General features: G+C 37.6%; 1 protein-coding gene across 1 annotated transcript in view; it reads right to left on the bottom strand.

Annotated features, from left to right (window-relative positions):
* The window catches only part of entpd6 (ectonucleoside triphosphate diphosphohydrolase 6), an 84,972-nt gene that overhangs the window by 39,019 nt on the left and 19,953 nt on the right, over positions 1–26,000 (bottom strand). Inside the window, exons 2-4 of the mRNA XM_069931878.1 lie at positions 18,399–18,690; positions 10,659–10,735; positions 1,488–1,631 (exon numbers count right to left, since the gene is read on the bottom strand). Coding sequence (XP_069787979.1) covers positions 1,488–1,631; positions 10,659–10,735; positions 18,399–18,618 — 441 coding nt within the window. The 5' untranslated portion in view covers positions 18,619–18,690. The remainder of the gene's footprint in view (positions 1–1,487; positions 1,632–10,658; positions 10,736–18,398; positions 18,691–26,000) is intronic.

The raw sequence follows: 26,000 nt of genomic DNA, 5'->3' as shown, positions 1-26,000 counted from the left end.
GTGCAAAAAGCATCTAAGTCCACTTAAGCTCCGTGATGTCTGCTCACATGAAAGCAAAATGGCCACGCCTTTATGCAGGTGTTTCTGAAATAACACCTATTGTTTTCAGTATCTCAAGAACCATCATAAATCTTTTCATCTCTTGGCTTCAACTGGTATCAGCAGCCATTCAAACTGGCTTCTGTGGACAATGGTGTTTAAAATGCAAATACATTTGATGATGCTGAAGCCAAGGACCAGCTGCAAAGAACCATGTGTGTCGGTTGAAATGCTAATATGTTGTCTTTGATTCCATGACCACTCAAAACTCACTTATTAAACCATATCTAGATGAAATATAGTTTTAACATTAAACTAAGGACTAATATTAACACAGATCCATTGCAGCGGCAAAAGCAGTGAAAGCAGTGCTCCTGAGAATGATACGGAGAAGGAAAGGAAGCTGAAGAGAGGAGTTACAGTGAAATTAAAACAGGATTTGTGAAATAAAAACATATTCCGTTTTTATTTTACATTTAAGCATCTATGTATTTTACTGCAGTTTTGACTTAGACCAATTTAGAACCAGATTGTAAAAAAAGTGAAAATACAGCACAATTAAATGGATGAGTTAGAAAGACAACAAAGTAGAGTTGATAATAGGAAGCAAAATTCTTTGTGTGTGAGAGATCGATTACATCAATATTCCTTATGCAGCTTTCCAATCACATCATCTGATTCATTGAGGACAGTGTCATCGACACCAGAAGTGACAATAGCCAAATAAATGATCATTGAGCGAAGGTACAGCTCCACAACACAGAAATAATGTGTTAAAATATAAACTTTCTCAAATCTTTAGACACTTGGTTGGACAGACTAGGATTGCATATGCTGAAGTTTAGTCAACTTAATTAAAAATTCAAAAGGCTAAAGGCTTTTAACAAGATGCATCTGGAGAGAAACTTCTCTTATGAGAGAATCAGACATTGTTTAAAGATAAAGAGTCATTCGTTTAAGATGAGAAATGAAGCAAGTTTTTTTTGTTCTCAGAATGTTGTTAGTGTTTGGAACTCTCAGAGCAGTAGAAACAAGATCTCTGAATGTTTTAACACAGATTATTGCAGATAGATGAGAATGTAGAATCAAGGTGAAAATCAGCTCAGTCATGATCTTATTAAATGACAGAGGTCAAATGACTTGCTCCTGATCCCAATCATATGCTTCTTTGTAAAAACAGGAAAACATGCAAATGAATTAAATTATTATTTAAGTAAGCAGGGTTCATGGCACCCAAAATGGGGAAAAGAGCCTTGGGACACTTGCATAATTTGGGAACCAATGAACCATTAAAAAATGCAAGATTTTAACACACAAAAAAACCCCCGAAAAACTACTTCTAATGTTGCATCATTTACTTCTCTACATTATCTTATGAATATGCACAATACAAATTTACTGAATCAATTATGTTATTCATGCTAACGAATACAGTAAGATTACCATACCTTATCTAATAAAAGCTGGGCCTTTTCTCCAGGTAGCAGCCGTAAACCAGCCGTGGCTTTTAATACTAAAGGAGTGCTTGCCCAATAATCATGAGGTATTGAGTCTTTGGCCACCTCCAGCAAATCTTGAATTCCCTTTGTGCTCTATAAAATACAAGCCAAATGTAGCCAAGTGTTAAACAAAATTTATTCAACAAATAATGTAAATCTGACAATAGCTTCCAGTGCCAATTAAGTATCTAATGTAGCGACTGCGACACAGATCGAAACACACCACGACCACGTTGGAGGTTTCAACTAACTGTTATTCAAACTTCGCGCATGTCCCTTTAAGGGCGGTGTGACCTCCGCCTCTGCGTTGGCGGTGACGTCACCATGTACGCCTGAGCCGCGTACCTTGCTCTAACCCTGACAGCGCCATCTTCTTGCGGCTGCCCCGCCAGCGCGGCGGTGCAAGCGGGCGAGGCCGGTTCGCCACGAGGATGTGCGCTGCCACACAAACCCCCAGAACTGGCTTACGTGTCTCATTGCCTGAGCAGCCGACCTTGTCATTTTGGCTGGGCCGACACTACCGGCTGGCTAAGGTCCAGGTGTACCACCTTGAGTTGGTCGACTGTAAATAATTCCCCCTTGCCCCCGATGTCCAGGGTGAACGTCTTGCCTGAGCATTGCAGGACTTTGTAGGGGCCTTTTTAGGGGTGCTGGAGTGGTGCAGAGTGTGGACTTCGCTGGACAAAAATGAAATCAGCCATGGCCAGCTCCTTGGGGACACAGGATGGATGGCTGCCACGGTGGGTCGGTGAAGCTTACCCCGCAAGTCTGCCAGCAAGGTCCGACTCTCGGTCACAGAGCCGGTGCTCAGGCCGAAGAACTCTCCCGGTAGTGACGCGCCGTAGATCAACCTTGTGGACAATACCTGTAGGTCTTCTTTCGGAGCCATTCTAATGCTGAGCATCAGGGAAATTTATACGTCCAGCTGGGACCGGTTATACATGAGCATCAGGGAAATTCATACGTCCAGCTGGGACCGGTGAGGTGAACCATGAAGGCTGACTTTAGGTGCCGGTGGAAGCGCTCCACTTGGCTATTGGTTTGGGGATGGTATGCGGTGGTGTGATGGAACTTGATCCTCAAGAGGTTTGTCAGCCATGACCAGAGGGCGGATGTGAACTGGGCATCCTTGTCGCTCGTCATATGTGCTGGGACCCCGAACCTGGCGATCCAGTGGGCGAGTAGGTTCCTGTCACAGGTCTCGGCAGACATGTCCCTCAGTGGGATGGCTTCCGGTCACCTCGTCGCGCAGTCGACAACTGTCAACAAATAGCGGGCGTCTCTGGACACCGGCAGGGGGCCCACGATGTCGATGTGTATGTGCTCGAACCTCTTGGCCGTAGAGTCAAACTGCTGTACCGGGGCCTTTACATGGCGCTGGACCTTGGAGGTCTCACATTGTATGCAGTTTCTCACCATCTGGGCTACCTGCTTCTTTTTTTAAAATGTTTTTTTATTTTTCACACTGTGAACCATATCAACTAAAATATGTACAAAGAAATCTCATTAAATTTATACAGTGGTATTTTCTCCCCTTCCCCCCACCTTTCCCTCCCTCCCCTCTGCCCACCCCCCTCCAATACCCATAAATATTCAACATGTACAATATTTTTACACAAATGAAAATAAACAAGTAAAATGCGTCATCTATTTATTACACATTGAATCTAGTAGTTTTGTCTTCTTATCATTTTCATTCTCATTTTAGGGGATGGAGGTCGTAGGCAAGCTCTCTCTGATATGTTCCATGTATGGTTCCCAAATTTGTTCAAACATTGTGACTTTATTTTTTAAATTATTTGTTATTTTTTACAATGGAATACATTTATTCATTTCCATGTACCATTGCTGTATACTCATGCTCTCTTCCATTTTCCAAGTTGACATTATATTTTTTTTTGCTATCGCTAAGGGTATCTTAAGGAATTTTTTTTTGCACTTTATCCAATTTGAGGCCCAATTCTCTGCTTCTTATGTTACTTAAAAGAAATATCTCTGGTTTTTTTGGTATGTTACTTTTTGTAATTTTATTTATCTGATTTAATTCTTCCCAAAACTTATGTACTTTAGTACATGCACAAGTTGCATGTAATGTTGTTCCCATTTCCATCTTACAGCGAAAACATCTATTTGATGTTGAATCCCATTTTTTTTAATTTTTAAGGAGTAATATATACCCTGTGTAACCAATTATACTGTATCATGTATAACCTTGTGTTTATTGTATTCTTCATAGTTCTAGAACACAAATTTTCCCATGTTTCATTTTTTATCTTTATGTTTAGATCCTTTTCCCACTTCTGCTTAGGTTTATAGTTCATTTCATTTTCCTTATCTTGCAGCTTAATGTACATGTTGGTTATAAATCTTTTGATTATCATTGTGTCTGCAATCATGTATTCAAAGCTGCTTCCTTCAGGTAATCTCAAGCTGTTTCCCAATTTATCCTTTAAATAAGCTTTCAATTCATGATATGCAAACATTGTACCATGTTTGCATATTTTCCATATTTGTACTTCTACTGTTCAAATGTTAATAAATTAACATCATTAAATTATTCCATATTTGTACTTCGACTGTTCAAATGTTAATAAATTATTTCCCAAAAACAGTTTTCTATTCTTTTGATTCATTTTCTTTCCCATTCTCTAAAGGAAAGGTTATCTATTGTAAAAGGGATTAGCAGATTTTGCATCAATAGTAATTTTGGTATTTGATCATTCATTTTTTTTCCATCTAAGTGGATCATTTTCCACGTATTAACTAAATGATGCAGTACTGGTGAGTTCTTATATTGCACCAGCTTTTCATCCCATTTATAAAGTACATGTTCCGGTACCTTCTCCCCTATTTTATCTAGTTCCATCTTAGTCCAGTCTGGTTTTTCCCTTGTCTGGTAAAAATCTGATAAATACCTCAATTGTGCGGCTCTATAATAATTTTTAAAATTTGGTAACTGTAAACCACCTTGATTATACCTCTCTGTTAATTTATCTAATGCTACCCTTGGATTCCTCCCTTTCCACAAGAATTTCCTTATTATTCTCTTTAGTTCATTGAAGAATTTCTCTGTTAAGGGAATTGGTAATGATTGAAATAGGTATTGTATCCTTGGGAAGATATTCATTTTAATACAATTTACCCTTCCTATCACTGTTAGTGGTAAATATTTCCAATGTTCTAAGCCATCTTGTAATTTCTTCATTAATGGCTGATAATTTAATTTGTATAGATGGCCTAGATTCTTTCTTTGGCTTGGCTTCGCGGACGAAGATTTATGGAGGGGGTAAATGCCACGTCAGCTGCAGGCTCGTTTGTGGCTGACAAGTCCGATGCGGGACAGGCAGACACGGTTGCAGCGGTTGCAGGGGAAAATTGGTTGGTTGGGGTTTGGTGTTGGGTTTTTCCTCCTTTGTCTTTTGTCAGTGAGGTGGGCTCTGCGGTCTTCTTCAAAGGAGGTTGCTGCCCGCCGAACTGTGAGGTGCCAAGATGTACGGTTTGAGGCGATATCAGCCCACTGGCGGTGGTCAATGTGGCAGGCACCAAGAGATTTCTTTAGGCAGTCCTTGTACCTCTTCTTTGGTGCACCTCTGTCACGGTGGCCAGTGGAGAGCTCGCCATATAACACGATCTTGGGAAGGCGATGGTCCTCCATTCTGGAGACGTGACCCACCCAGCGCAGCTGGATCTTCAGCAGCGTGGACTCGATGCTGTTGGCCTCTGCCATCTCGAGTACTTCGACGTTAGGGATGAAGGCGCTCCAATGAATGTTGAGGATGGAGCGGAGACAACGCTGGTGGAAGCGTTCTAGGAGCCGTAGGTGATGCTGGTAGAGGACCCATGATTCGGAGCCGAACAGGAGTGTGGGTATGACAACGGCTCTGTATACGCTTATCTTTGTGAGGTTTTTCAGTTGGTTGTTTTTCCAGACTCTTTTGTGTAGTCTTCCAAAGGCGCTATTTGCCTTGGCGAGTCTGTTGTCTACCTCGTTGTCGATCCTTGCATCTGATGAAATGGTGCAGCCGAGATAGGTAAACTGGTTGACCGTTTTGAGTTTTGTGTGCCCGATGGAGATGTGGGGGGGCTGGTTGTCATGGTGGGGAGCTGGCTGATGGAGGACCTCAGTTTTCTTCAGGCTGACTTCCAGGCCAAACATTTTGGCAGTTTCCGCAAAACAGGACGTCAAGCGCTCAAGAGCTGGTTCTGAATGGGCAACTAAAGTGGCATCGTCTGCAAAGAGTAGTTCACGGACAAGTTTCTCTTGTGTCTTGGTGTGAGCTTGCAGGCGCCTCAGATTGAAGAGACTGCCATCCGTGCGGTACCGGATGTAAACAGCGTCTTCATTGTTGAGGTCTTTCATGGCTTGGTTCAGCTCGGATTGCTTGTGTTTGCCATTTAAATGGTGATTCTTTTCTAAATTTTGTGTAATCCGCATTATTCATTGGCATAGCTTCACTTTTATTTGCGTTGATCTTGTACCCTGATATTTCTCCATATTCCTTCAATTTCTTATGTAATTCTTTTATTGATAATTCTGGTTCTGTTAAGTATACTATGATGTCATCTGCAAATAAACTGATTTTATATTCCTTCTCTTTCATTTTTATCCCTTTTATTTTATTTTCTATTCTTATCAGTTCTGCCAATGGTTCTATTGCTAAAGTGAACTGTGAGGGAGATAGTGGACATCCCTGTCTAGTTGACCTGCTTAATTTAAATTGGTTCAATATATATCCATTTACTGTCACCTTCGCCAAAGGTCCCTTATATAATGCTTTCATCCAATTAATATATTTCTCTGGTAGATTGAACCTCTGTAGTACTTTAAATAAATAATTCCATTCTACCCTGTCAAAGACTTTCTCTGCGTCGAAAGCAACAGCCACTGTTGGTGTCTTATTTCCTTGTACTGCATGGATTAAGTTAATGAACTTATAGACATTGTCCGTTGTTCGTCTTTTCTTAATAAATCCAGTTTGATCTAGTTTTACTATTTTTGATACACAGTCGGCCAATCTGTTTGCTAATAGTTTAGCTATTATCTTATAATCTGAGTTAAGTAGAGATATTGGTGTATACGATGCTGGTGTTAGTGGATCTTTCCTCGTCTTTGGTATCATTGTAATTATTGCTGTTTTACATGAATCTGGCAAGTTTTGTGTTTCTTCTATCTGGTTCATTATTTCCAGGAGGAGGAATTCATAACTCTTTAAATATTGTATAGAATTCTATTGGAAGTCCGTCCTCTCCAGGCATTTTAATGTTCAGTAGCTTTTTTAATATATCCTGTATTTCCTCTATTTCAAATGGTTTTATCAATTTGTTTTGCTCCTTCTCTTGTAATTTTGGTAGTTCAATTTTAGCTAGAAACTCATCTATTTTGTCTTATTTCCCTTCGTTTTCAGTTCGGTATAATTGCTCATAGAATTCCTTGAAGTTTTCATTGATCTCTGTTGGGTTATATGCAATTTGTTTGTCCTTTTTCCTTGATGCCAATACCGTTCTTTTAACTTGTTCTGTTTTAAGCTGCCAAGCTAGTATTTTGTGCGTTTTGTCCCCTAGCTCATAATGCTTTTGCTTTATTTTCATTATGTTCTTCTCCACCTTATACGTTTATAGTGTTTCGTATTTTATTTTTTTGTCCGCCAATTCTCTTCTTTTTGTTGTATCTTCCCTTGTTGCTAGTTCTTTTTCTGTACTTAATATTTCCCTTTCAAGCTGTTCTATTTCCCGAATGTAGTCCTTTTTCATCTTAGTTACATAACTTATTATCTGCCCTCTGATGAAGGCTTTCATTGCATCCCATAATATAAATGTGTCTTTCACTGAATCTGTATTTATTTCAAAGTACATTTTAATTTGTCGCTCAATAAATTCTCTAAATTCCTGTCTTTTAAGTAGCATGGAGTTTAACCTCCATCTATATGTTCTTGGTGGGATGTCCTCCAGTTCTAATGCTAATAACAGGGGTGAGTGATCAGATAACAATCTAGCTTTATATTCCATTTTCCTTACTCTCCCTTGGATATGGGCTGACAACAGGAACAGGTCTATTCTTGAGTATGTTTTATGTCTACCCAAATAACATGAGTATTCCTTCTCCTTTGGGTGTTGTCTCCTCCATATATCCAAAAGTTGCATTTCCTGCATTGATTTAACCATAAATTTGGCTGCTTTGTTCTTTCTGCTAGTCTTTTGTCCAGTTCTATCCATCTTTGAATCCAAATTAAGGTTAAAGTCCCCTCCTATCAATATATTCCCCTGCGTATCTACAATCTTCAAAAAAATATCTTGCATAAACTTTTGATCCTCTTCATTAGGTGCATATATATTGACCAAATTCCAGAGTTCTGAATACATTTCCCTGCTGGATCTATTATTTCTTCCTCTATTTTGATTGGTACATTTTTATTGATTAATATAGCTACTCCTCTGGCTTTTGAATTATATGATGCTGCCGCTACGTGCCCTACCCAGTCTCTCCTTAATTTCTTGTGTTCCACTTCAGTTAGATGCGTTTCCTGCACGAATGCTATATCTTTTTTTCTTTTTTCGGTAAATTTAATAGCCACTTCCTTTTGATTTGGTTATGTATTCCGTTAATATTTATAGTCATATAGTTCAACATAGCCATCTCATACTCTGTTTACATCTCATTTCCGCTTCCTCACCACCACCTTTCCCCTTTTTTTCATTTCTCAGTTTTCCTTTTTTGAACGCAATGTATGACAGCACTTCTAAAACATAAAATACTTCAACCACTCCCACATCTATAATTCCCTTAACCCCAAGTGTGTGTCCCCCTCCCCCCTCCCACTCTGTGTGTCTCCCCTTGTCCCTTGCCGGCAACCACAACTCCCTTCTCCATTCGGACTGCGAACCCGTTCGTGTCAACTGATTTCGCAGTGACTGTATTCTCTCCCACCCAACCCCCTCCAGAAAAACTTTTATCTTCACATTAAAACAAAGCTCACCCTCTTTTCTTCTCTTTTTCTTTACCCCTCCTCTATTTCCCCCTTCTCCCTTTCTTCCCTTTTCTTCCTTCCTTTAGTTCTTACTTGTACATTATTTTTACAACTTTATATGTAATTTGTCGTCTTTCTTCATTCTTGTTACATCTCTTCATCTCTCTTTCTGTCTTGCAGGTGTTCTGCAAATTCTCGTGCTTTCTCCGGATCTGAGAACAGTCTGTTTTGCTCCCCCGGGATAACTATTTTAAGCACCGCTGGATATCTTAACACAAATTTATACCCTTTTTTCCATCGGATCAACATTGCTGTGTTAAACTCCTTCCTCTTCTTTAGGAGCTTAAAACTTGTGTCTGGGTAGAAAATTTTTTTTGACCTTTGTACTCCAGTGGTTTTTTGTCTTCTCTAATTTTATTCATTGCCTTCTCCAATATATTTTCCCTTGTTGTGTATCTCAGAAATTTTACTAAAACGGATCTTGGTTTTTGTTGTGACTGTGGTTTTGGGGCTAATGTTCTGTGTGCCCTTTGTATTTCCTTTCCTTCCTGCATTTCTGGAATTCCTAGGACTTTTGGGATCCATTCTTTTATAAATTCTTTCATATCTTTTCCTTCTTCATCTTCCTTTAGGCCCACTATCTTTATATTGTTTCATCTACTATAGTTTTCCATTATATCCATCTTCTGAGCTAACAACTCCTGTGTTTCTTTAACTTTTTTATCACTTTCTTCTAATTTTCTTTTTAAGTTGTTCACTTCCATTTCTACCGCCATTACACATTCTTCCACATTTTCTAATCCTTTCCCTACATCTGTTATGACCAGCTCTATTCTACTCACTTTTTCTTCTGTACTTTTCATTTCACTAAATTCTAGTGTCAACCATTCTTTTAATGCTTTCATTTGTTCTTGAAATTTCTTTTATCTATGTACTGTCCATTCATTTTACCTTCTATTCCTCTGTGCAGAGCTTGGTGTTCTTCTTCTTCTGTGTCTGCTCTTGGGTTTGTGTCTTCTACTTCTCTTCCTTGTATCTGTGTCTCTTCTGACTTTCTTGTTGAGCTGCTTGTCTCAGTTTGTTGGGTTTTTTTTTCATGGTTTCTTGATGTTGGTCCTCTTCTTCTGGGCTGGTTATCTGTTGGGCCTCCTGCTTCTGTTTTTCTTTCTCATTCCTCCCTTTCCCATTGCTTTCTTTTTCTTCCAGCTGGGAGCCCTGCTGTTGGGCATTTCTCAGCTGTTTGTGCTGTGTAGTTTCACTCCACAGCTGGTCGCCCCTCCCGTCGGTGTTCTCCTTGTCTTTGTTGTGCGAGTTGCGCACCTCTGTTTGGCTCAGCGAGTCATTTTTGTAGTCCCGCGGTCGGTAAGTCGTGATGTGCAGAAGTGGGGTCTCCACTCATCCTGCATTTCCAACATCCTCTCTCTATATCTGTTACACCAAATTAAAAAAAAAACTTCTTGTGGTGTAAGCTTGGCTGGAGAGGCAAAGTTAAATGACCTTCATGGCTTGGTCTAGTTAAATAATTACTGTCTTTATGGTGAGAGTGCTCTCACAATGTTGAAAATCTACTATTACAGGATCAAACTCAACCCTTTCCAGGACTTTTCTGTTTACTTAGCAAGTACATCTCTGAGCTTCTAGCCCCTTGCCATTTTAATTCTCCATCCTTTTCAATTCAGGCCTGTCTATCCTTGACCTGGTAAACTCTCCTAATCAAGTTTAACATACAGTTAAGAAACAGCCCTCTGTTCTTGTGTTAGATCTTTTGTAGCTTTTCAAGTTGAACAAACTATAATGGAGATGCTGCACTAGTTGCTCTGTATATGACAAAGTGTGGGTGCATGCTGACGGGGTGGGTGCATGCTTTTTGTCTGTCATGTTCCACAAACATGTAAATATCATAATTTCCAGATTTTCCATCCTTCTCCTCCTCCTCTGTTTTGCATCTGACAATACCATCTCTGGACCAGAGATTATTATTATCTAATTATTAATATCTTGAATTTTCCAACTATAAAAGGTCATCAGACAGAAATATTAATTCAATTTCCCTCTCCACTTGTCTATTTTTCCTGGTTATATATTTTTTTTCTGGATGAATTGCAGAGTATTTTATTGACTTTAATAAAAAAAACACAAAATTAAGAAAAATTACCAAATGTGGCTTGTCAGAATATGCTGACAATCCTGGCTTCAATGCTTTGAAAGTTTCATCTGCAAGTTTTGGAGATTCTGTTGTGAGGAAACAAAATTGGAGAACTGATTTATCAGACTTTTCATATTAATTACATGAGTATTCAGTAATATGTTTATTCACTGCTTGACTTGAATCAAACTTAGATGATATTCTTGCAAAAAATATTTTGAACAGAGGGAAAAAATGTCAAGTTGCACAAGTACAAAATACTTAGAAAAACTTTAAAACCATTTTGACAAGATGAGAGTTTACTGTCATACACACAAGTACCAGATGCACCAGAATTCTTTTTATTAAATTATATTTTATTCCTCTAACCTACCAAAATAAACAAACAAACAAAGAAAAAGGATGGGTAGCCTTAACTGAGAGTTCACCACAACAGATCAGTATAAACTATTTATCTGGCCCTTGCCAATAAAAAAAAACAACAGAAATCCAGAACAGTCTGGAAGGTAAAGTCAAAACACAAGTTAACTTCTACGAAAATAGTTGAAAAAAGGAACCAAGTCTCTTCAAACTTAACAGAGGTATCAAAAGTGGAACTTCTAATTTTTTCTATACTTGAACATGACATAACTTGAGAGAGCCATTGCATTAAAGGAGGTGAATTAAGATCTTTCCATTTAAATAAAATGTCTCTTCTGGCCAACTGTGTAGTAAAGGCTGCAACCCGATGTGCAGAAGTGGGAACTCGACCCACCTCTGGAACTTTTATTCCAAAAATAGCAGTCAATAGATAAAATTGAAATTTTAATAAATTATTGTAAATATTACCTATTAAACCTTTATGGAAAGGATTCAAATGAAAAAGAGTATCAACCAAATCAGGTTGATATTATATAGGAAAGTTTGGTAATATCTTATTCTAAGAACTTCTAACTTGGAAATATCTAATAAAATGTGACCTAGGTATATTATATTTGTTAGATATTGTATCAAAAGATATTAAACATCCATCTATACATAGATCCGAAAAATAGACAATTCCTTTGTTTTTCCAAAAAAAGGCTTGATCCACTATAGAAGATGAGAAAAAAGTAGTTAAGATAAAAAGTACAGATGAACTAAAAATTTTAAATTAAAAAATTTGTGAAATTGAAACCAAATCTGTAATGTATGTTTAAGTATAAGGTTAAAGGTATGTCTAAAGGGCTCCCGGCACAAGTGGGGCCTCGGTGGGGAAGTGTCGGTGATTGGCAGAGGCCAGCAATTTTTTGGTGAGGATTAAACATTATTTTAATGCTTAAAAACCTTCCATTGTTGTTTGTTTGTTGTTTAAACACTGTTACGTGATTTTCTGTTGCTACTGGGCTGTTTTTAAAAAATGACTGGTTCTCTGAAAAAAAAGTTTATCTGAAAGAGGCCTGGTCCTGACTATTTTGGAATATCAGAGTTGTAATGTATACCCAGAAAATAATATATCAAGATTTAACTTCCCAAAAGTTTTGAACAGAAAGAAAAAAGTGTCAAGATGCACTAGTACAAAATACATAGAGAAGCTTTAAACCGAGGAGTCACGTGATGGAGTAGTGGCCGGACGGTGAACTCCAGCCCTCTCCAGAAAAATCGGGAAAAACAAGAGAAAACACAAAGGCACAGAAATAAAAGTTACAGAAAAGTGAGTATAAAGGTGGAAAGAAGATGGCGACAAAAAAAGAAAAGTCGAAAGCAACGGTAAGAAGAGAGGAAGAGAAGACAAAGGAGGAAAAAGGTGAAGGCCTTACCTGTCCGAAGAGGCCCGCTGCGGAGAGAGAAACCCGCTCCCTCAGGTCGGTAAATAATGGACTACAAAAATGGCTCGCAGAGCCGAGTAAAAGTGCGCAACCGCGCATGCGCGAAGTTTCGCGCATGCGCGATGCGAATGAAAAAAAACACACCGACGGGAGGGGGGACCAGCTGGGGAGTCGATCTCCACAGCCGGCAACGACAGCTGCAGAACACCTGCAGCAAGAAGAGACCACAGAAGACAACAGAAACAAGAAAGAAGAGGAGGAAAGGGCAACAAAGAAACAACAGATGGCCAACCCAGAGGAAGAAGAAGAGGAAGAGTATGGTGAAATAGAAGAAGAAAAGAGAGGCAAGGTAAAGGATATACTTGCTCTTATTAGAGGATACATGGAGTCATTTAAAGAATGGCAAACACAGGAATTTAAGGATTTAAGAAAAAGAATAAACAACACAGAAGAGAAAATAAATAAAATGGAGATGACCTTAACAGAAATGGGAAAGAAAATGGACAAGATGGAAGAGCGGGCAGTAGCAGCAGAAATGGAGGTAGAAGACTTAAAAAAGAAATTGGAGAAATCTAATAAAAAAACTAAAGAGACACAAGAACTACTAGCTCAAAAAATAGATACAATGGAAAACCATAACAGAAGAAATAACATAAAGATAGTGGGCCTTAAGGAAGATGAAGAAGGCAAGAATATGAGGGAGTTTATAAAAGAGTGGATCCCTAAGACCCTAGGATGTCCAGAACTACAGCAAGAATTGGAAATAGAAAGGGCACATAGAGTATTGGCCTCTAAACCACAACCACAACAAAAACCAAGATCTATTGTAGTAAAATTCCTAAGATATACTACAAGAGAAAAGGTACTGGAGAAGACAATGGAAAAAGTAAGAGAGGGCAACAAACCACTGGAGTATAAAGGGCAAAAAATCTTCATTTATCCAGATATAAGTTTTGAACTCCTAAAGAAGAGAAAAGAGTTCAATACAGCAAAGGCGATTTTATGGAAGAAAGGGTATAAATTTATACTAAAGCATCCAGCGGTATTGAAAATATTTATTCCAGGACAACAAAACAGACTATTCTCGGATCCAGAAGAAGCACGAAAATTTGCAGAACAATTACAAAAATAGACTGAGGGAGGAAGACGGGTAATGAGAGTTAAGATGATCACAATTGATATGTATGTGGGTAAAGACAAAAATAGACTGAGGGATGAAGACGGGTAATGAGAGTAAAAATGATCACGATTGATATGTATGCGGGTAAAGAGGTATAAGAGTGAATAGAGACAAGGAGCATACGTGAATGTATCTGTACTTAGAGGAAAATATAGATAGTATAGACAAGAATTAATAAGGGAAGGTAATGGAATAGAGAGAATAAGGAGGGAATTAAAAGAGTGACCTTTGTGATATATGAAAAGTGAAATCTTTTCTGGGGGAGGCGGGGTGGGGGGAAATAGCGGTCACTGCAAAATCAGTTGACGCTTGCGAGTGGATTCGCAAATCCAAATGGAGAGGGGAGATGTGGTTGTCCGACAAGGGATAAAGGACAACTCAGGAGGTGAAGGGGAGATTGGGGATAAATAAGATAGAAATAGGAGAATAAGGAAAATATTTGATGTTGTAGGAATGTTGTCTTATAAAGAGTTGAAAATAAGAAAACAGAAATGGAAAAGGAGGAAAGGTAATGATGGAAAAACGGAAAGAGAAGATAAACAAAATATAAAAGGGCTACGCTGAACTATATGTCTTTAAATATTAATGGAATACATAACCAAATTAAAAGGAATAAACTACCAAATTTAAATGAATAAATGTATTCCATTAGAAAAAATAACATATTGGTTAAGAAATAATATTGAAATATTCGAACAAGTATAGGAGCCTTACATTAAATACAATAGCGAAAACCTACCGGGGACAAACATTACCTAAGTTGATGGAAGGAGAAGGAAAGAAAAGAATGGACTCAGTAGAATTTCTGGTGTAATTTTGTTGAATGACAACATTGTCTGACTGGATTAATGCAACCTAGATTGTATACCTAAAATGGATGAGAGGGGGGGTGGGGGGGTGGTTTGGGAGGAAAGGGGGGGGGGGAGAAAAAGTCACTGTATATGTGTGAAAAAGAAATTGTGTATATCATGGCTAATGTGATTTATGGTGTGAAAAAAAAAAAAAAAAAAAAGAAGCTTTAAACCATTTTGACTAGATGAGAGTTCATTGTCATACTATTTACTGATGCACCAAAATTCTTACTTGCATCCAAACAGATACATGAGATATGCCAACCACAATAGTTTCAATTAAATTACCACAATACGCCAAGTCAGAAAAAGGGTTAATGAATATAACAGGATAGAAAAATCACATTTGATATTTTTAATCCATATTTATAATAAAAATTTGTATATTAAATGCAGACAAGAATAGGTTTCAATATGCTTGCAATTCTCCAGTCAACATATCTGTATAAAGTGAAAATAATACATTTTCATGCTGTCCATTTCCAGATGCCTTAATGACTATCAACAGTGATGAAGTGTTTTGAAAGGCATCCTGTCTGAGCGGTGACGTGGATACATTCCAGTTATTCCAGTTCGCCTATCGTAGTGACAGATCTACGACGGATACCATCTCACTGGCTCTACACAAAGCTCTGGAACACCTGGACAGCACGGATGCCTACATCAGGATGCTCTTTATCGATACAATTTTGCATTTAACACCATCATCCCCTCAAAACTGATCAGCAAACTCCAAGACCTAGGAGTTAACACCCCCATTGTGTAATTGAATCATGGATTTCCTCATCTCCAAAACATAATTAGTGAAGATTGGTAAGAACTTCTCCACAATCTCTATTAGTACCAGAGCACCACAGGACTGTGTTATTAGACCTCTGCTCTACTCACTTTACACCTATGACTGTGTGGCTCGGTATGACAATAACACCATCTACAAATTTGCCATTGATACTATGGTAGTGGGCTGTATAAAGGAAGGAGATGAGTCAGTATACAGGATGGAGATTGAAAACTTGTCTGAATGGTGCACCAACAACAACAACAACAACAACAACTTTGCACTCAATGTCAAAGATTGTTGACTTCAGGAAGGGAAATCCAGAGGTATACAATCTAGTGATCAATAGGGGATCAGAGATGAAGAGGGTGAGTAAATTTAAGTTTTTGGGAGTCACAATTTCGGAGGATCTTTCCTGGACCCAACACACAAATGGCATCATGAAGAAAGCACATCAGCGCCTCTATTCCTCAGGAGATTGCAAAAGTTTGGCATGACATCAGAAACCCTGGCAAATTTCCACAAAGTTATGGTGGAAAGTGTGCTGATTGACTGCATCATGGTCTGGTATGGGAACACCAATACCCTTAAGCGTAAATCCCTCCAAAAGGTAGTGGACACAGCCCAGGATATCACAGGCAAAACCCTCCCCACTATTGAGCACATCAAAAGGGAATGCTGCCGTCAGAGAGCAGCAGCAATCATCAAAGACCCTCATCACTCAGCACACGCTCTAATCTCACTGCTGCCATCAGAAAAGAGGTATAAGGCTCGCATCACCACGTTCAGGAACAGCTGCTACCCTCAATGACAAACTCAATCAGAGACTCATTTAAGAACTCTTGGTTATGGTATGCACTTTATTGATGTCTTTTGATCTCTCCGCATTGCAGTTTGCTTACAGTTCTTTGCTTATTTACATCTTTTACACTATGTACAGTTATTTTTTGCACGCAGGAAAAAGGAATCTCAGGGTTTTATGTGATACCATGTATTGACTCTGGAAATAAATCTGAAATCTGAGGGTATGGCAAATAAACGAATATGATGAATAAATAGCCCTTGTTATTTAGGATGTACATCAGGAACCATGTTTGTTGTCTGTCATTTAGTTTAATACCTGGAACCGTGCAGTATGATTACTTCAAATATACAATGCCCTCCATAATGTTTGGGACAAAGATACGGTTTTCCTTTATTTTTCCCTGTGCTCCATAGCTTTAAATTTCTAATGAAACAATTCATGTGATTAAAGAGCACATTCCAATTTTTATCCAAGGTTATTAACATACATTTTGGTTTTACCATGTAGAAATTACAGCACTTTTTATACATAGTCCCCTCATTTCAGGGCATCATGTTTGGGTCAGAGCAATGTATATTAAAGCATTCAATGTTTAGTAGTCTGTTGCATATCCTTGCATGCAATGACTACTTGAAGTTGGTGATTCATAGACACCACCTGGCGATGCTCTGCCAGGCCTCTACTGCAGCCATCTTCAGCTCCTGCTTGTTTTTTTGGAGTTTGTCCCCTTAAGTTTTCTCATAAGAGGACAAGTCCCCTTAAGAGAAAACAGGGGCAAATAAAGGAAAAATGAGTATTTTCCCTAACATACTGCTAAAGCAACAAAGGAGTTTTTCAAAGCTAAAAACTGGAAAATTCTTGAATGTCCAGGTCAGTCACCCAATCCAAATCCAATTGAGCATTCCTTCCATATTCTAAAAACTTAAGGGGGAAAGCCCCGAAATAAGCAGGAACTGAAGATAGCTGCAGTAGAGGTCTGGTAGAGCGTCACCAGAGAAAATACTCAGGACCTGGTGAAGTTTAATAATCACAGATTTCAAGCAGTAATTTTATGCAAGGGGTATGCAGTAAAGTACTAAACATGACTACTTCAATACTGTATTCATACCATTGCTATATTCCAAATATTATGGTGTCCTGAAATGAGGGGATGATGTATAAAAACTGCTGTAATTTCTATAGGGTCAAATCAAAATGTATACAAATAACCTTGAATAAAATCTGGAACGTGCAGTTTAATCACGTGAATTGTTTGATTAAAAATTTAAAACTGTGGAGCACCAGGGACAAAAAAAAAGGAAGAGTGTCGTTGTCCCAAACATTATGGAGGACACTGTTGGTGTAGAATGCCTTGGTATTTTCTTCAATCCTATTTGCCAAGGCCTTCTCATGACCCTTTCTAGCTCTCCTCAGTCCCTTCTTAAGTTCCTGCTTGGCTACCTTGTAATTTGTAAGTACCCTGCCTGATTTTTGCTTCCTAAATATTATGTATGTTTCCTTCTTCCTCGACCACTTCTTCCATCTCTCATCAACCATGGCTTCTTTATCTCACCATCTTTTTCTTGTTAAAAATTATCAGTTTGCTGCAACTAATACTGACAACCATTTCTTGATAGATACAGAGTGAATTAAATGGATTGGATGCTGGCTTCTGTCATGATGGCATTCTCAAGGCTGTAAATAACATTGGGGGTTCCTAACTTTTTGAAAGGCACTATACAAGACTGAGGTTTTGAGAAATTAATGTACACCATTATAAATCATTGCAATTCTCTTAAGTACTTCAGAGGATGACAGGCTCAGTCATTAAATCAAGACAGAGAATGGTATATTTTTCAATATCAAGAGAATTTGAGGTTGTGGGGATTGAAGTGAAAAGTGAAGGAGACACTGATTGATTAACCAAGATCTTATCTAATAATGGGACACATGACCTACCACTCTTTCTATTTAGCATGATAGAATGATACAAGCAGAAGCAGGCCTTTTGCCTTGAGTCCATGCAGACCATCAAGCAACCTTTTACACTAATCCTATGTTAATTCCACACATTTAGTATTCTCCCCATATTTTCAACATCTTCCCTCAAATTCTACCACTCACCCACACACAGGGGAATGCACTATGACCAATTAACTTAGCAACTCGCACATCTTTGGGATGTGAGAGGAAATGAAATATCCAGAGGAAACCTTTGCACAGGCAGTTTTCATGTCCTTAAGTACAAGTGACAAAAATATAAACACCATTCCAAATAATAGCACAATTAGCAGTTTTTCATTAGAATATCAACCATTACAGAATGTTCACATCAGAGCTATTTCACAAAATAACCAGAAAATTCCTACCGTTTGCCATCTGGGTAAACTTGAAAACATGGATCCGTGTCCCAGTGCTACCTGCATCAAACATAATTCCATAGAAGGCTTGAGGAGCAGGTTGTTCGTGTGTGACCTGCATGTTGAATCCAATTCCATTCTGTATTACTTGCAAAGGTTTCTTTTGATAGATGTACAGGAATAGGCAAATGAAGAGGACAAAAACAAATGCAATTTTTGGTATCTTCATGGTTCCTAGCAATTAAATACATATTTTATGTGCAGCAGATCCACATCTGGATTACACAACATGATATGGAACCTGTCAGGAAAGATTAAACAATTAATTGGTGTCATGGCTTATTTTCTATGACAAGTATAATTTCTCCCTTTTTAAAAAAATGTTTTGTTTATCTATGCAAAATTCCTTGCCAAGGTATCAATATCAAACATCAGAAAATACACGTCCACTCAGTGGCTGCAGCTTTTCTATGATGCCTCAAGATCAGAGCATCTGAGGTTTTGCGTGGCTCAAGCATTAGCAATCATATTCGGCTGCATGTGCTGAGTAGGTGATCTATCTGCTTGCTCCCAAGGTTGTTGATCATTGCAGAAGCCAGTCACCAGCCAATTTGATTTACTTTGTAGGATATCAAGAAAGAACAGACCGGGAGGAGTCACGTGATGGAGTAGTGGCCGGACGGTGAACTCCAGCCCTCTCCAGAAAAGTCGGGAAAAACAAGAGAAAATACAAAGGCACAGAAATACAAGTTAAAGAAAAGTGAGTATAAAGGTGGAAAGAAGATGGAGACAAAAGGAGAAAAATCAAAATCAACGGAAAGAAGAGAGGAAGAGAAGACAACGGAGGAAAAAGGTGAAGGCCTTACCTGTCCGAAGAGGCCCGCAGTGGAGAGAGGGCCCCACTACCTCAGGTCGGTAGAAAAAGAACTACAACAATGGCTCACAGAGCCGAGTAAAAGTGCGCAACCGCGCATGCGCGACTCATCGCGCATGCGCGATGCGCATGCAAAAAAACACACCGACGGGAGGGGGGACCAGCTGGGGAGTCGATCTCCACAGCCGGCAACGACAGCTGCAGAACACCTGCAGCAAGAAGAGACCACAGAAGACAATGGAAACAAGAAAGAAGAGGAGGAAAGGGCAGCAAAGAAACAACAGATGGTCAACCCAGAGGAAGAAGAAGAGGAAGAGTATGGGGAAATAGATAAAGGGAAAGGCAAGGTAAAGGATATACTTGCTCTTGTTAGAGGATACATGGAGTCATTTAAAGAATGGCAAACACAGGAATTCAATGATTTAAGAAGAAGAATAAACAACACAGAAGAGAAAATAAATAAAATGGATATGACCTTAACAGAAATGGGGAAAAAAATGGACAAGATGGAAGAACGGGCAATAGCAGCAGAAATGGAGGTAGAAGACTTAAAAAAGAAATTGGAGGAATCTAATAAAAAAACTAAAGAGACACAAGAATTACTAGCCCAAAAAATAGATATAATGGAAAATTATAACAGAAGAAATAACATAAAGATAGTGGGCCTTAAGGAAGATGACGAAGGCAAGAATATGAGGGAGTTTATAAAAGAATGGATCCCTAAGGCCCTAGGATGTCCAGAACTACAGCAAGAAATGGAAATAGAAAGGGCACATAGAGCATTGGCCCCTAAACCACAACCACAACAAAAACCAAGATCTATTGTAGTAAAATTCCTAAGATATACTACAAGAGAAAAGGTACTGGAGAAGACAATGGAAAAAGTAAGAGAGGGCAACAAACCACTGGAATATAAAGGGCAAAAAATCTTCATTTATCCAGATATAAGCTTTGAACTCCTAAAGAAGAGAAAAGAGTTCAATACAGCAAAAGCGATTTTATGGAAGAAAGGATATAAATTTACACTGAAGCATCCTGCGGTATTGAAAATATTTATTCCAGGACAACAAAACAGACTATTCTCGGATCCAGAAGAAGCACGAAAATTTGCAGAACAATTACAAAAATAGACTGAGGGATGAAGACGGGTAATGAGAGCAAAAATTATCACGATTGATATGTATGTGGGTAAAGACAAAAATAGACTGAGGGATGAAGAAGGGTAAGGAGGGTAAAAATGACCACGATTGATATGTATGCGGGTAAAGAGGTATAAGAGTGAATAGAGACAATGGGCATATGTGAAAGTATCTGTAATTAGAGGAAAACATAGAGAGTATAGACAAGAATTAATAAGAGAAGGTAATGGAATAGAGAGAATAAGGAGGGAATTAAAAGAGTGACCTTTGTGACATATAAAAAGCGAAATCTTTTCTGGGGGGGGCTGGGTGGGGGAAAAGAGCGGTCACTGCAAAATCAGTTGACGCTTGCGAGTGGATTCGCAAATCCAAATGGAGAGGGGAGATGTGGTTGTCCGACAAGGGATAAAGGGCAACTCAGGAGGGGAAGGGGAGATTGGGGATAAAAAAGATAGAAATAGGAGAATAAGGAAAATGTTGGATGTTGTAGGAATGTTGTCTGGTAAAGAGTTGAAAATAAGAAAACAGAAATGGAAAAGGAGGAAAGGTAATGATGGAAAAACGGAAAGAGAAGATAAACAAAATATAAAATGGCTACGCTGAACTATATGACTCTAAATATTAATGGAATACATAACCAAATTAAAAGGAAGAAACTACTAAATTTACTGAAAAAGGAAAAAATAGATATAGCATTTGTCCAAGAAACACACTTAACTGAATTGGAGCACAAGAAATTAAAGAGAGATTGGGTAGGACATGTAACAGCAGCATCGTATAATTCAAAAGCAAGAGGAGTGGCTATATTAATTAGCAAAAATGTGCCATTTAAAATAGAAGAGGAAATAATAGATCCAGCAGGGAGATATGTTATGATAAAATGTCAGATATATTCAGAGCTTTGGAATCTACTTAATATATATTCACCTAACGAAGAAGATCAAAAGTTTATGCAAGATATCTTTTTGAAGGTAGCTAATACGCAAGGGAACATACTAATAGGAGGGGATTTCAATCTGAATTTGGATCCAAATATGGATAAAACGGGGAAAAAAATTAACAGGAAGAACAAAATAACCAAATTTATAATTAAATCAATGCAAGAAATGAAACTTGTGGACATATGGAGGAAACAAAACCCAAAAGAAAAGGAATACTCATACTACTCGACTAGACATAAAACATACTCAAGGATAGACCTATTCCTGTTATCAGCCCACATTCAAGGGAGAGTTAGGAAAACGGAATATAAAGCTAGACTATTATCGGACCACTCACCCCTGTTATTGGCAATAGAGCTAGAGGACATCCCTCCAAGAATGTAGAGATGGAGATTAAACCCCATGCTACTTAAAAGACAGGATTTTAGAGAATTTATTGAAAAACAATTAAAAATGTACTTTGAAGTAAATACGGAATCAGTGGAAGATAAGTTTATACTATGGGACGCAATGAAAGCATTCATTAGAGGGCAAATAATAAGTTATGCAACCAAGATGAAGAAGGACTATAACCAGGAAACAGAGCAGTTGGAAAGGGAAATAATAAACATAGAAAAAAAATTAGCAATAAAGGAAGATACAACCAAAAGAAGAGAATTGGCGGATAAAAAAATAAAATATGAAACATTACAAACATATAAGGTGGAGAAGAATATAATGAAGACAAAACAGAAATATTATGAACTAGGTGAAAAAACACACAAAATCTTAGCATGGCAGCTTAAGACAGAGCAAACTAAGAAAATGGTATTGGCAACAAGGAAAAAAGACAAACAAATTACATATAATCCAAAAGAAATTAAGGAAAACTTCAGAGAATTCTATGAACAATTATACCGAACCGAAAACGAAGGGAAAGAAGGGAAAATAGATGAATTTTTGACTAAAATTGAACTACCAAAACTACAAATAGAGGAACAAAATAAATTAACAGAACCATTTGGAACAGTAGAAATACAAGAGATAATAAAAAAATTTACCAAATAATAAGACACCAGGAGAGGATGGACTCCCAATAGAATTCTACAAAACATTTAAAGACCTAATAATACCGCCCCTCCTGGATGTAATCAACCAGATTGATGAGACACAAAACTTACCAGATTCATGTAAAACAGCAATAATTACAGTGATACTAAAACAAGGGAAAGATCCACTCTCACCAGCGTCATATAGACCAATATCTCTGCTAAACACAGATTATAAGATAATAGCTAAACTATTAGCGAACAGATTAGCAGAACAGGTACCGAAAATGGTAAATTTAGACCAAACTGGATTTATCAAAAAAAGACGCACAACAGACAATATTTGTAAATTTATTAACTTAATTCATGCAGTAGAAGGAAATAAAGCACCGGCAGTAGCAGTTGCTTTAGACGCAGAGAAGGCCTTCGACAGAGTAGAATGGAATTACTTGTTCAAAGTATTGCAAAAATTCAGTTTACCGGAGAAGTATATTAATTGGATTAAAGCATTATATAAGGGACCGTTAGCGAAAGTGACAGTAAATGGACATGTATCAAAGCAATTTAACTTAAGCAGGTCAAACCGGCAGGGATGCCCACTATCACCATTATTGTTTGCGCTAGCTATAGAACCACTAGCAGAATCGATAAGAAGAGATAATAATATAAAAGGAATAAAAATAAAAGACAGGGAATATAAAATCAGTCTGTTTGCGGATGATGTGATAGTGTACTTAACAGAACCAGAACTATCAATAAAAGAACTATATAAGAAATTGAAGGAATATGGAGAAGTGTCGGGATACAAGATAAACGTAAATAAAAGTGAAGCAATGCCTATGAATAACGCGGATTTCTCAAAATTTAAGGAGGAATCCCCATTCAGATGGCAAACGCAGGCAATAAGATACCTAGGTGTGCAAATAAACAAAAATCTAGGCCAATTATATAAACTCAATTACAATCCACTAATGGAAAAATTACAGGACGATTTAGAGCATTGGAAAGAGCTACCACTAACACTGATAGGAAGGATAAACTGTATTAAAATGAACATTTTTCCAAGGATACTATACTTATTTCAGGCATTGCCAATACAACTGACAGAAAAATTCTTCAAAGAGTTAAAGAAAATAATAAGGAGATTTTTATGGAGAGGGGGGAAACCGAGGATAGCACTAGATAAATTAACAGAATGGTATAAACAAGGAGGCTTACAATTGCCAAACTTCAAAAATTATTATAGAGCCGCACAATTAAGGTACCTATCAGATTTTTATCAAACAAGGGAAAAACCAGACTGGACGAGACTAGAATTAGATAAAATAGGGGAAAAGATACCTGAACACATATTATATAAATGGGACGAAAAATTGGTACAACATAGAACTTCTCCAGTATTACACCATCTCCTCAATATATGGAAGAAGATTCATGTAGAAAGAAATAAAATAAATTACCAAATACCAAAACTAATATTGACGCAAAATAAGCTACTCCCTTTTACAATAGACAACCTTGCCTTTAGAAAATGGGAAAAAAAAGGATTAAAAGAATAGAAAATTGTTTTTCAGGAAGTAGATTCTTATCCTTTGAACAAATGAGAGATAAGTACAATATAACTGGAGATACAGCGCTGGCATATTACCAACTGAGATCCTACTTGAAAGATAAATTAGGAAACAACTTGAGTTTACCAGAGGGAAGTAACCTTGAATATGTGATTACAGATACAATGTTAATCAAAAGATTTATAAAAAATATGTATATTAAACTGCAAGAAAAGGAGAATGAGGAAACAAATGGTAAAACTAAACAAAAATGGGAACAAGATTTAAATATAAAGATAAAAAAGGAAACATGGGAGAAGTTATGCTCTGGAACGATGAGAAATACAATAAATACGAGGCTGCGTATGATACAATATAATTGGTTACACAGACTAAACATTACACCGCAAAAGTTAAATAAATGGGACCCAACAGTATCTGATAGATGTTTTCGATGTAAAAAAGAAAGGGGAACAACAATTCATGCAATCTGGACATGTGAGAGAGTAGAAAAATTTTGGGATGATCTCAATCAGATATTAAATAAAATAACAGAAAACAATATACCAAAGTATCCAGAGATCTTTCTCCTAAGTAACATAAAAAATAAAGAATTTGGAATTGACTTGGAAGATGCACAAAAAAGATTTGTCAAGATAGCCCTAGCCGTAGCAAAAAAATGTATTATGTCAACCTGGAAATTGGAAGATAATTTGAAAATACAACAATGGTATATAGAAATGAATAAATGTATTCCATTAGAAAAAATAACATATAGTTTAAGAAATAATATTGAAATATTCGAACAAGTATGGGAGCCTTACATTAAATACAATAGCGAAAACCTACCGGGAACAAACATTACCTAAGTTGATGGAAGGAGAAGAAAAGAAAAGAATGGACTCAGTAGAATTTCTGGTGTATTTCTGTTGAATGACAACATTGTCTAACTGAATTAATGCAACCTAGATTGTATACCTAAAATGGATGAGAGGGGGGGGTGGGGGGGTGGCTTGGGAGGAGGGAGGGGGGAGGGAGAAAAAGTCACTGTAAATGTGTGGAAAAGAAAAAGTGTATATCATGGCTATTGTGATTTATGGTGTGAAAAATAAAAAATTTTAAAAAAAAAAAAGAAAGAACAGACCACTGGAACATCAAAGGCTACAGCTTCAGACAATATCCCAGCTGTAGTACTGTACGAGAGACTTGCAGTTAACCACATTATTCCAATTCAGCTACAATATTGGCACTTACCTGACAAAAGTAGGAATTGTTCAGGAATATTCTCTCTGGCTCATTACAACATAATCATCAACAAAGTTATAGATGTGATCCTAGACAGTATTTTCAAGTAACACTTATTCACAATTTATCTAAATGCCCATTATATTTTAAACAAGGTCAATTAAATTGTGGTACAAATCAGTACAGGTATATGGTTCCATGGTGGAGATTATTGGGAATCAAACATCCATGGGTATCGGTTAATTTGGTGGGGTTGGAGTGTAAAAGTTTATAAGGATATCACTTAAAGGTTAGAAATAAATCCAATCTCATACAGGTCTGCAAAGGTTACATGATGCCACTGTGCTAATTGTGTCCCATTGAATCCAACACAGTTGCTGGAGAAATCATTCATAGGTTAAACTGTGTCCTGTTGAAATGCCCCACAGACAGAACAAGGGATTGAACTAATTATCTTGAAATTGACTGAGATTGTCAGGTGGAGACAGCATTGGTACTACACTACCAGAGATCACACAAGGAATGTCAGAATGCTTTTTGCCACAATGGACAAATAGGAACAGAATCATTCTTCTAATGGGACAAATTAACATCTTATAATTAACCTCAAAACCAAGCCAAATGAACAATGCAACCCAATGTAACTTACAAGTAACTCGTGAGACTCTAAAGGATTGACTTCTGTGATAACGATCAAGCTGATAAGGGATAACATGTGTAAGACTGATCGTTTTCCATTTCCTCTCTGCATGACATAAATTATTTCCATCCATTTGTATTTCTATGAAAAACCAATCAAACAAAACGTATGAATAACTTACCTGTAATGTTATG

Source organism: Narcine bancroftii, chromosome 4 (genome assembly GCF_036971445.1).
Source record: "Narcine bancroftii isolate sNarBan1 chromosome 4, sNarBan1.hap1, whole genome shotgun sequence".
NCBI lineage: Eukaryota > Metazoa > Chordata > Chondrichthyes > Torpediniformes > Narcinidae > Narcine > Narcine bancroftii.
This window is presented reverse-complemented; position numbering and strand designations above follow the sequence as displayed.